This window comes from Glycine soja, chromosome 18 (genome assembly GCF_004193775.1).
Source record: "Glycine soja cultivar W05 chromosome 18, ASM419377v2, whole genome shotgun sequence".
NCBI classification, from domain to species: Eukaryota; Viridiplantae; Streptophyta; class Magnoliopsida; order Fabales; family Fabaceae; genus Glycine; species Glycine soja.
Window position 1 is genome coordinate 35999140 of NC_041019.1, and position 11532 is coordinate 36010671.

Consider the following 11532-nt stretch of genomic DNA (forward strand, 5'->3'; position numbering starts at 1 on the left):
TGTTGAATAACATTTGGAATGTCAAAAAATAATTTTTGTTAACAATGAGCTAGTTTATTTAAACTTAAAAAAGGTTATTTAGAAGGTTTGAGATTTAAAAATGCTTTTTTATGGAAAAAAATAGTGATTTTCCGTATAAAGTGATGGACTTGTCATAGTTTAAATTGTTTTAGAACTTTATATTGTCCTATAAGTTTAGGACTCACTTGGAGTGATTATAAGTTTTTTATTTTTAAATGTAATTTTCAAAACAAAATGTGTTTGACAAAAATGAGAATGAAATCATTTAAACTCAATTTAAAAAAAATTTACATTTATTTTCATAACAAAAAATATTGTGAAATTGATTTTTAATTCTAAAACAACACATTCTTCCTACATTCAACAATGACCTTTCCTATCATTGTCACCATCGACACCTCTACCACTTGCACTGCCACCATTCCACCATCATGCCACCATTGGCATAACGACCTCCACCACCAAGCACTACCAATGCACGGTCATTGGCACCACTAGCATGATCATTGGTACTATTGTCGCCATTGTTACCACCAAACAAACATACCTAAAACTAATTTTAATAGGATACAAAACTTTTAAAATAAGTTTATTTTGAAACTAAAAATTAGATAAAATCTAAATTTAAAATTATTTGTTTTAAATTTTTTTAAAACTTACAATTTTTTAATGGGAGACGTATACATCCAAGTTATTCTTGTATAAAAAAAAGATAAATGTTTAACAAAATTATAAAGAAAAAACACTTATTTTTTGTTTTAAAATAATACTATTAATGAAGTATTTAAATGTCAAAAATTGATTTTAAACCATATAATTCTAATAAAGTTTAAAAATTGAGTTTAAACAATGAATAAAATTACCAAACCTTTATCATTTTCTTATAACACAATTTAAAAATTACTATCCTACTTTTTATGAATATAAGTTATTAGAAATATATTTAAATATAAAAAATACTAAATATGTTATTTGACATTTATCATTAATCTTACCAAATACTTTCTTGTTTTAATTAAATCAATTTTTTTAAACTTTTTAGCTCCTTGCTAGTAACTTATAAGTTTAAATAACTTTTTTTAGATAGTTTATGAAGCAGTTTTATCAATATATCCTTATACCACACAGTGGAACAAACAACATACTCGCTCTCGTTTTAGCCTTGGGTCTTTCTTCTCTTCTCATCGTAGACACTCATTTTTCCTTCCCTCATCACTCAAGCACTCCCACTCTCACCTATTCACTCACCTCAACAACATTGAAACGAAACAGAATAATAAAAAGGAAAAAAAAAAGGAGGAGAAAGATCAGAGGAATCAGAAACCAGAGCTATCAGGATCTGCCTCTTTCCTCAGATGAAAGCTTTCATTGGTAACCCATCTTTCCTTTATGTTTTTGTATAAATTATAGAGATATCAGACAAGTTTTTTTCCCCTTAATTTCTCTGATCTCTATTCATCTATGACTCCCACATGGCCTCCGCGTGGGAATGGAATTTAAATTTAGGTGAATCTGAGTTGAACACCACTGTCAGTATTGTGAATATAAATTTAATTTATAACGTGATGGTAGTTGTGCATTAAGTGTTTGATAAAATGCTGATTTTAGGTGATTGTTTGCAATGTGAACATATTTATTTGCCTGTAAGGAACAAGAGTTAGTAGTTATGACTTTGTTACTCGTTGAGTTGTATTACTTGGTATAAGTACTTTGGTTTAAGCATTTTTCAGGTAGAAGATCAAAGTTATTATTCACAAACTGAGTTTTCGCTCTCTTTACTTACTTTGTATACCTTTCGTCCTTCTCTCTTGGTTTTGGATATTGCTTCGTTGTGGACTCCATTGGTTTGAACCTGTGCTGATTACTTAACAGTAGGTTAGATTAAATTATTTTAGTTTTAGTTAATGTTAGCCTTGTCTTTAGTGCTATTAAGTTGATTTTAGAACATTGTAGTACTATCTGTTTGTCTTGTGTTCTGATTTGGTTTTAGATGCATCATGCCTGCTGGTTGGCGTAAGGTTTATGTGAATATGTTTGAAGCAAGTCACACTGACCTAGGATAGCATCTTGGCAGTTTAGACAACATTTTTTGGTAACTGGTGGGTTAAGAGGTATATGATATGTTGTGAATTGGTGATGACTTTAAAAGGAAGTGTTTTTTCCCCACAATTATGCATGTTATTTTCACAGATCCTTTACATAAGTTCATTTGTCTATGTTATTATTGGTGTGTTCTCTATTTTGCGCTGTATAAACAGGATTTTGGTAGTATTTTTCATAAGCTATTTGAGTTTGAGTTTGGTTAGTTTGGTGATTAATTACCAATAGTAAATGTGGGTTTGTTTTTTTTAATCAAAACTTTGACTATCATTCTTGTATAATGTTTCCTCCCATAATCTTTATGTTCGGTTTTGTAATTGACTGGATTTGTTTCAGTGCATTTTGCAATATGACTCTGGTGATTAATGTTTGCTCTTTTGTTCAATCTCATCTTGTCATGGCTTGCTGATTCATAGAAGTCAATTTGTGTATCTAGAATAGGAATGGCTGTTGAAACTTTCATTTTTGTGAAATTTTCATATGGTTATTGACATAAGCATTATAGTTTTATTCCCCTTCTTTCTCCAACTTTAACTTAGAATAACTACAGTACTGTGTTGTGTGTTGGCCGAAGTTACATAACAAAGAGAATATAGTGCATGAATAAGGAAGGGAATAAAGCAAGTGAGAAAACATTTGAACGGCTAATTATGGTGGGATCCATGTTATGCTGCAGGTCAGCATTATGGTCTAGTTTGAGCTGATTTATTTGAGTTAATGTTCATTAAACAAAGTCTCTATAAATTCATTCCAAGAGATATATTTCAAGGCTTCTATCACTTATTCAGCATTGTTTTGTTATTTCCTTCAGATGAGCGCTTAGCAGTTTAAGTTCATTTCCTTGCATGCGCATGCTCAGACAATGGATATAGATGTTTTATCTTCATTGTTCACTTGTGTGTTTAGAGGTATCTCTAGACTCAACAGTCATTAATATTAACAGTGCTGCTTGATTATTTTTACAGTTTCCACGTCCAGTATATAATTTGCATCACAATTAATTCATAGGTGCTTTTATAATACACATAATGGAACTAAAATCTAGAACCTATATGAACTGTGGGTTTCTTAGTATGTCTGTTCTGAACTTCAGAAATAATTATGGTCAGATGCAAATCCAGTTAATGTGTTCTACCTGAAAGAAGATTGCTCTTGTGAAAATTGCTATATGACTCTACATGCTAATTGCAATTTTAATTGTCAGCGAGTTTTGGACATCAAATTCTTTCATTAATTTGCTTTCCGATTCTTTTAATTTATTTATCCTCCAACTATAATCTTATGTGACTATTAGACAATTATTAGTTCTTAGGAAGATAAGTTTTTCTCCATACTCTTTTGCCTGTAAATTTGCAGTGCATTGATCACAACATCATTTGATTATTCAATACAAATGGCTGAAGCTGGTGGTAGCTCTCAGACGGAAACAACAACCAAACCTCAACTTATATACCGGTGTAAGAAATGCAGAAGAATTGTTGCTTCAGAGGAAAACATAGTTTCCCACGAGCGCGGGAAAGGAGAATCAAGCTTCAAGTGGAAAAAGAGAAGCAGTGAATCCTGGGAAATGGAAAAGCAATCAGTTGATTGCACCTCAGTATTTGTTGAGCCCATGAAATGGATGCAAGCAGGTACTTGTAAAATTCCCCTCATATTTTATTTTCGATAAAATAATTTGTCAAACTTCACACTAACACTGGATATTGATTGCTTTGAAGTACAAGAAGGTCATGTGGAGGAGAAACTTCTCTGTATGGGTTGTAATGCTCGTTTGGGTTACTTCAACTGGGCCGGTATGCAGTGCAGCTGTGGAGCCTGGGTTAACCCTGCATTTCAGCTGCATAAAAGCAAATTAGATGAGTGCAATATGTAAACCAATCACCTTGCAGATATCCTAGAAGACCAGATCAAGAAAAATTATAGGTTATCCTTTTTGTGAACAAAAGACGTATGGCAGCTTAGCTTGGAAGATTGCATTGTACCACTTCATGCTAGTTTTTGAATGAAACATACAGTAAATGGTTCTTATCTTACTAATCTGCAATATAAGTTGCTACTACATATACTAATCTGCAATATAAGTTCATTCATAAATGAGTAGGGTTAGGTCAATTGAGCCAGAATATTTAAAAATTATTTTTTATTTTGTGAATTAGAATTGTTTTAGAACAACAATTTATTTTTTCTTAAAGTTTTGTAAATATATAATGACTGAATTCCTTCATAAGAGACCAAATTGTGTAAGTATAAAAAAATTGTTCTCATGAAAAGGTGCAAATAAAAATTTGTTGGACATTTTAGTGTAATTGATCTCTTTATTATGTTAAAATAAGAGTGCACGCTTGTTTTAATGTAATAACGAGATGTTCGGTTTAGACAAAGGTTGGAAGTTACATGGAAGTTACTAAAACTTCCATCAACGATTGGAAGTTACATGGAAGTTACAAAAACTTCCATCAACGGTTGGAAGTTACATGGAAGTTACTAAAACTTCCATCAACGGTAGTTTTTAAAATAGAAAAAACTTCCATCAACCACCAAAAACCACCTGTTCTTTGATTATAAATAATCATTCTGGTTCAGAAAGCAGAACGGTGTGACAAAACATACAAGACCAAAACAAAACTCTTGAATTATAATCTTCTGATTTTATCCGATTGAACAATTTTGGTTGAACCCCGAAATTTGATTCAATCTGAAAGTGTTATACACGACTTCAGATTTATCCAAGTATTATCTCGATTTTCAAAATTAACCAACAAAAGATTGAATCAAATCTTTCGAGATGACGAACGATAGTTCGAAGATGATAAGCAAGTTTGCAAAGTTGGACAAGTTTGAAGGGCAGGATTTCAGAAGAAGATGCACTTTCTCTTGACAACATTGAATGTGGTGTATGTGCTGAGTACACCGATGCCGGTGTATATGGAAGGCGAAACTCTGGATCAAACAAGGAAGCGTTCGAAATGGGAGAACGACGATTACATTTGTCGTGGACACATTCTGAACGGTATGTCTGACTCTCTCTTTGATATTTATCAAAATGTTGAGTCTGCTAAGGAATTATGGGACTCTCTTGAATCCAAGTATATGGCAGAAGATGCCTCAAGTAACAAATTCTTAGTTAGTAATTTCTTTAATTACAAAATGATTGATTCGAGGCCTGTTATGGAGCAATATAATGAACTGCTGCGGATTTTGGGTCAGTTTACTCAACATGATTTGAAAATGGATGAATCCATTGCAGTTTCATCTATAATTGATAAACTGCCTTCTTCTTGGAAAGACTTCAAGCATACCTTGAAACATATGAAGGAAGAGTTGACTCTGGTTCAACTCGGCAGTCATTTCATGATTGAGGAGTCGTTGAGGGCTCAGGAAATTGACAAAGTCAATAATAAAACCGTAGCAGGTTCCTCTTCCGTTAATATGGTAGAGGAAAGTGGAACAGTTAAGCAAAATTACAATGCTAAAGGTAACAAAATTGTCATGTTGGAAGTGTGGGAAACCTGGTCATTTAAAGAGGGATTGCCGGGTGTTCAAAGGAAAGAACAAGGCTGGTCCAAGTGGGTCTAATGATCCTGAAAAGCAACAAGGTCAGATTGTAGTGAATAATTTTAATTCGAATACGAATTCAAATTATGTATCACTAATATCTGATGCATTCTATGTGCAGGATGACGACGTTGCTTGGTGGTTTGATTCGGGAGCAACAAGCCATGTGTGCAAAGATCGTCGTTGGTTCAAGGAATTTAGACCAATCGATGATGGCTCTATTGTGAAGATGGGCAATGTTGCAACTGAACCAATCCTAGGATTAGGTTGTGTGAATTTAGTTTTTACTTCCGGAAAAAGTTTGTATTTGGATAATGTCTTATTTGTACCTGGTATTCGTAAGAACTTATTGTCTGGTATGGTTTTAAATAATTGTGGTTTCAAGCAAGTACTTGAAAGTGACAAGTACATCTTGTCAAGATGTAGCGTCCCTAAATTAATGACTGGTTTAATAGTAATAATTTAAATAACAAAAACCATGGTAAATTTTTTTTTTCTTTTTCTTTTTCATTTCTTTCTCTTTTTGACCATAACTAGGTTTAGAAGGAAAATCCTCACTATAAAGTCCTGAATGGCCAGTTCACAACTCTATTCGGAGTCATTTCTTTCTTACCGCTCATAATTCTCTAAATTATTTCGCTGTTTCAAAAGGAAGAATATACCAGCCATTACTTTAGGTCGTCACGTGAAAATAAAAGGATAAAATACAGTCGATAAACTCTTTTACAAATAAAGTTGCTAATGCTTTCTTTTCAAATAACAAGATTGATCATAAATGCTTTCATCATTTAAAGCTGTCCAAAATATGGGAGTTTTTACAAAATATATAGTGTCATCCAGAGCAAAGGTGTCCACAGTGTTGGCTTCAGCCACATGTATACAATTATCAAATTCCTATACATCAGGTCTACCCATACAAAGCAAAAGAGTAAACCTAACAGTCAGTCCTAGATACACCCACCCTCAAAAATACACAAAGCTAATCCAAGGAGCTGTCCACTCCACCGTGCGCTGAAGCGTCCGTGCAGGTTCATCTGGATGCACCAAAGAAGTTGCCGTGAATCGAATGGTGCCCCGAAATCGGCACCTCGTGTTACCTTCGAGGGTCTCCCAAGCTCCCTCTAGGCACTCCATCTCTACTCGATCACGGATTAGCTGCGCCGCCATCACGATCTACAAGAAAGAAAAGAAAGGGGTAGACTCTTTCACAAGAATCTAACTGCGCTGCACACAATGCATCTCATAACCACTACATGACGTTAAAAGGAGTATCTTGAGGCTTTTCATCTCTGGTAATCGATTACACAACCTTGGTAATCGATTACCAGAGGCTAAACTTGAATTACACAGCCTCAGGACATGAAATATGCAATAATACACTGTGTAATCGATTACACATGCCTGGTAATCGATTACCAGTGACCCATTCCTCTGTGTAATCGATTACACAGGCTGGTAATCGATTACCAGAGGCTCCCTAAGTTTCCTGACTTCGTTTTCAAGCCTGGTAATCGATTACACCCCTTGGTAATCGATTACCAGAGACCATCTTAGCCTCCTGTCCTCAATTTTAAGCCTTGTAATCGATTACTCACCTTTGGTAATCGATTACCAGAGGCCACAATCCACATATTACACAAAATTCACAGCTGACCAGCCACCACAAGCCTCCTTGCTTTGTGGTCTTGTTTTCCTTTTATCTGTTGACTGCCAGGAGCTCGCCTGCTTAGGTACATCACAGGTTCTCACTGACCGACTATGCCCGGGTTGGGTCGGGATTGGTCAAGCTTGGTTTTGGGCAATAGCACCCCACCTGACGTCCCCAAGGTCTCCTGACCCCCGCGACATATCTCCAGGTACCACTCTGTGGTCAACAATAAAAGCAGGAAGTTTCACCCTTCAACACTTCCTCATCTCAAGCTTGTAGGATTATGGGGTACCCATCACATGTGGTACTAGGTGGCGGTCGGGCGATGGTGCACAACAAGTTTTTCCACATCCACAATGCGCGCATAAACCCACCATCCCCTGTTGCCAACCTCCAACTGAGCTCACGTACTCCCACGTAGCCCATATCCTCGTTTCTCTCAACACCGGGTCCCCATCAATCCTCCCAAGCTTCCACAACATCCAAGCAAAACAACATTCACACAGCACAAGCTATCACAGCCAAGCAAAACAGAGCAAAGGCAGAAAACTCTGCCAAAACACCAACCAAAAATCACAGCTTTTCCCACTCAAAGACCCCAGTAACAATTCCTTCGATCCAATTCGTTAACCGTTGGATCGACTCCAAAATTTTACTGGAAGTCTATAGTGCATAAGCCTACATTTTGACCGTTGGGATCTACTAGCAAACATCCAGAACTCATTCTACATTACTCTTTCCACAACCAGCAAATACATGGATTTTTCTGCACTTGTGCAGAATTCTGCTGCACAATTTTACAGCAAAATCTGCACAAAGAGCATATTTAGAAAACCACACTTCCCCTCATCCAATCTTGCCCAAATCAATTCCTACAAGTCCCAATTCATGTATCAATCATGTCTAACCCAAAATCAAGCTTCAAAACACAGCAACACAGAATCTAGGTGTCCAAAACCCCTCAATTCAATGGGTTTTCTAGGTTTGAAAAGTGAAATTTAGAATGAGGTAAATTTGAGGCAAACTCTCACCTCACACCAGTCCATAACATCCATTTAGACTTGTTCAAACTGGATTTACACCTAAAATCTCACCGAATCAAAATTTGACTCTTCAACACCCAAATTTGCCCTAGCAATGGCTCTTTGTTCACTTTGGTCATTTGTTTTTCTCTCTAGCTCAGCCTAACCTTTCTCACATGTTCTAAATGACATTTCAAGCTAGTATTAACTCACTCTAACCTCCATTTACCACAGAATTCAGACTTAGCCTTCCAACTCTCAAAGTCTCACTCTTTTTTCACTCATAACATCACATTCTCACTTTCTAACCTTGGGTTAGTTCTACCCTTCGTCTCTAACAGATTTCCATCAGCAATTTCAGCATATAAACATCACAAACATCATCACAAAAACCCTAAAACAGAATGGGTATGTCTAACTCACTCAAACATGGCAATTTCGACAAGCTTTCAACAAATGTCTTCACAAATAATCATCACACAGCAGAAAACTAACAAAACTACCCCTCATATCTCCCAAAACCCCATACCCACGAAAATCAAGAGGGAAAGAAGTCCACCCAAACCTGAATTTTCGAAGTCCCACTCGTAGCCACGCACTTCACGACTCCGAAAATGCTCTCCTTTCGCGATTTGGAGCAGAAATGAGCACCAAAGGTTGAAGCTTTGTTGGGCAACAATGGTGGATGGGAGAAAAGAAGAAGAAGGCTGCGTAAGAGAGGGAGAGAGAAAAGGCTTCTGAATTTCTGCTTTGGCTGAGTAAGGAGAGAGAAAAGCTTTTTGGTTTTAATAAAAGGGTTTTCCCTTTTTCCATTATTTTATTCAAGCTCTGCCACATGTCCCTATTTGATTGGAGCAAAAGGGCCCACTTTCTCTTTTTGACTGTGACCCATACTCAGTCACAAAAGTGAGAAAAATCTGACCTTTGAAACGCTAAAGTCCTGCCTCGGTTTGCGTGCCGTTTCTCTGATTCCAGTTTCTCGCGTTTCTCTGCGTCCGCCGGGGCCAGTTTTCGAAAGCAAGCAATATATATATCAAAACGCTCAGAATAAAACCCCGAGCGTGGTTTAGAGGTTGGTTTCGTTAAATTTTAAGTCGCACGCAAAACGATGATTTTTAACTAATTAATTAGGAATTAACCCATAACCTCCCAGTTATGGATTTCTCTCCCTTAATTAGCCTAACCCGCATATCTTGCCCCCCGCTATTCCTACTTCTACCAAGAACATATAGGCATATACACTGAATAATACTTATATATAATCATTCAAAATACATCGTTTCCGTAAACTCCGGGTAGAAATTTCCAGGATGTTACAATACTCCCACCCTTTTAGGAATTTCGTCCCCGAAATTACTACTCTATGAACAAACTTGGGTACAATTCTCTCATCCTATCTTCCAACTCCCATGTAGAATCACCCTCATCGGTTCCCCACTGCACCTTCACCAACGCGATCTCCTTTCCTCTCAACGACTTCGTCCTTCGGTCAGTGATTTCCTGAGGTTGTGCTCTATAGGTGAGGTTATCCTTCACCTGTACCTCGTCCACTGCAAGTATATGTGATGGATCTGGGTTGTACCGTCTCAGTTGAGAGACATGGAACACAGGATGCAAATTCGATAAACTCGGAGGTAAGGCGATATGATAAGCTACAGGCCCAATCTTCTTCAAAATCTGATATGGACCTAGATACTTGGGTGTCAACTTCCTAGCTTTAAGAGCCCTTCCGACTCCGGTTAAGGGAGAAACCTTCAAAAACACATGTTCTCCTTCCTGAAAATCTAGTGGCTTCCTCCTTCTATCATAGTAGCTCTTCTGCCTATCCTGAGATGCTTTTATCTTCTCTCGAATCAACCTCACTTGTTCATTAATCTGTTGTAGCATTTCAGGTCCAAGAAGTACTGCTTCTCCATCATCATACCAACAAATAGGAGTTTTGCACTTTCGTCCATATAAAGCTTCAAAAGGAGCCATACCAATACTGGCTTGGTAACTATTGTTGTAAGTAAACTCAATCAATGGCAAACAATCCATCCAGCTACCTTGTTGCTCTATAATACACGCCCGAAGTAGATCCTCTAGAGTCTGAATAGTTCGTTCAGTCTGACCATCTGTTTGAGGATGATAAGCTGAACTAAGCTTCAGCTTTGTCCCCAAGGCTTCATGTAGACTTGTCCAAAATCGCGAAGTGAACCTCGGATCCCTGTCAGATACAATACTAGAAGGAATTCCATGCAACCTCACTACTTCCTTGATGTACAACTCCACTAGCTTTTCCATTCTATACTTCATATTCACCGGAATAAAATGAGCAGATTTGGTGAGTCGATCTACTATGACCCACACGGCATCATGCCCACGACTAGTCTTGGGTAAACTAGATACAAAATCCATAGATATGCTCTCCCATTTCCATTCCGGAATCTCCAATGGCTTCAATTCTCCCGATGGTCGCTGGTGCTCAACCTTAGCCTTTTGACATGTCAAACATCTTGCTACATATTCGGCTACATCTTTCTTCATGCCATGCCACCAAAAACTTCTCTTCAAATCTTGGTACATCTTAGTCATTCCTGGATGGAAACTAAGACGACTTTTATGAGCTTCTTCCAAGATCTTAACTCTCAAATCATCTAAAGATGGCACACATATCCTCCCCTTGAACCTAATTAACCCGGTTGTGTCCTTCTCAAACTCCACACCCTTATCCCCCATTACATCTAACACCTTGCCTTGCAAAAACGGATCACCCTCTTGAGCCTCGCGTATGTGATCTACGAATTCATTGGTAATCTGCAACGCTCCTACAAATAAGCTCTTTGGTCGTATCTCGATTGCTAGATTCAAATCTCGGAACTCCTCGATCAATCTCTGCTCCAAACTCATCATAGTCGCAACATGTAAAGATTTCCGGCTTAGCGCATCGGCTACTACATTAGCCTTTCCTGGATGGTAGGAAAGTCCAAAATCATAATCCTTGAGGAACTCCATCCATCTTCGTTGTCTCATATTGAGTTCCTTCTGATCGAACAAGTATTTGAGACTCTTGTGATCACTGAAAACTTCAAAACGAGTACCGTACAAATAATGCCTCCAAATCTTTAAGGCAAAGACCACCGCTGCTAGTTCCAAGTCATGAGTCGGATAGTTAACTTCATGAGGACGTAATTGACGTGAAGCATA

General features: G+C 37.2%; 1 protein-coding gene across 4 annotated transcripts; it reads left to right on the forward strand.

Moving 5' to 3' along the window:
• Positions 1 to 1136: 1136 nt before the first annotated feature.
• Positions 1137 to 4186, forward strand: LOC114395579 (probable inactive dual specificity protein phosphatase-like At4g18593). 4 transcript variants are annotated; one of them, XM_028357399.1, is made up of 4 exons: positions 1137 to 1392; positions 2933 to 3029; positions 3525 to 3752; positions 3840 to 4186. In XM_028357399.1, exons 2-4 carry the CDS (start codon positions 2984 to 2986, stop codon positions 3992 to 3994), a joined length of 429 nt encoding a protein of 142 aa, XP_028213200.1. In that variant the 5' UTR covers positions 1137 to 1392; positions 2933 to 2983; the 3' UTR covers positions 3995 to 4186. The 4 variants fall into 4 exon arrangements, with proteins under 4 accessions (XP_028213200.1, XP_028213201.1, XP_028213202.1 ...); XM_028357400.1 differs by lacking the exon at positions 2933 to 3029 and having other exon boundaries at positions 1138 to 1392; XM_028357401.1 differs by lacking the exon at positions 2933 to 3029 and having other exon boundaries at positions 1140 to 1392; positions 3478 to 3752.
• Positions 4187 to 11532: the final 7346 nt, after the last annotated feature.

Excerpts from the sequence above, each read along its gene's own strand:
- LOC114395579 (XM_028357399.1), top strand. The coding sequence starts at position 2,984 with ATGGATATAGATGTTTTATCTTCATTGTTCACTTGTGTGTTTAGAG. Across the intron at positions 3,030-3,524 it reads GTTCACTTGTGTGTTTAGAG|CTGGTGGTAGCTCTCAGACG; the intron begins GTATCTCTAGAC and ends AAATGGCTGAAG. Across the intron at positions 3,753-3,839 it reads CATGAAATGGATGCAAGCAG|TACAAGAAGGTCATGTGGAG; the intron begins GTACTTGTAAAA and ends ATTGCTTTGAAG.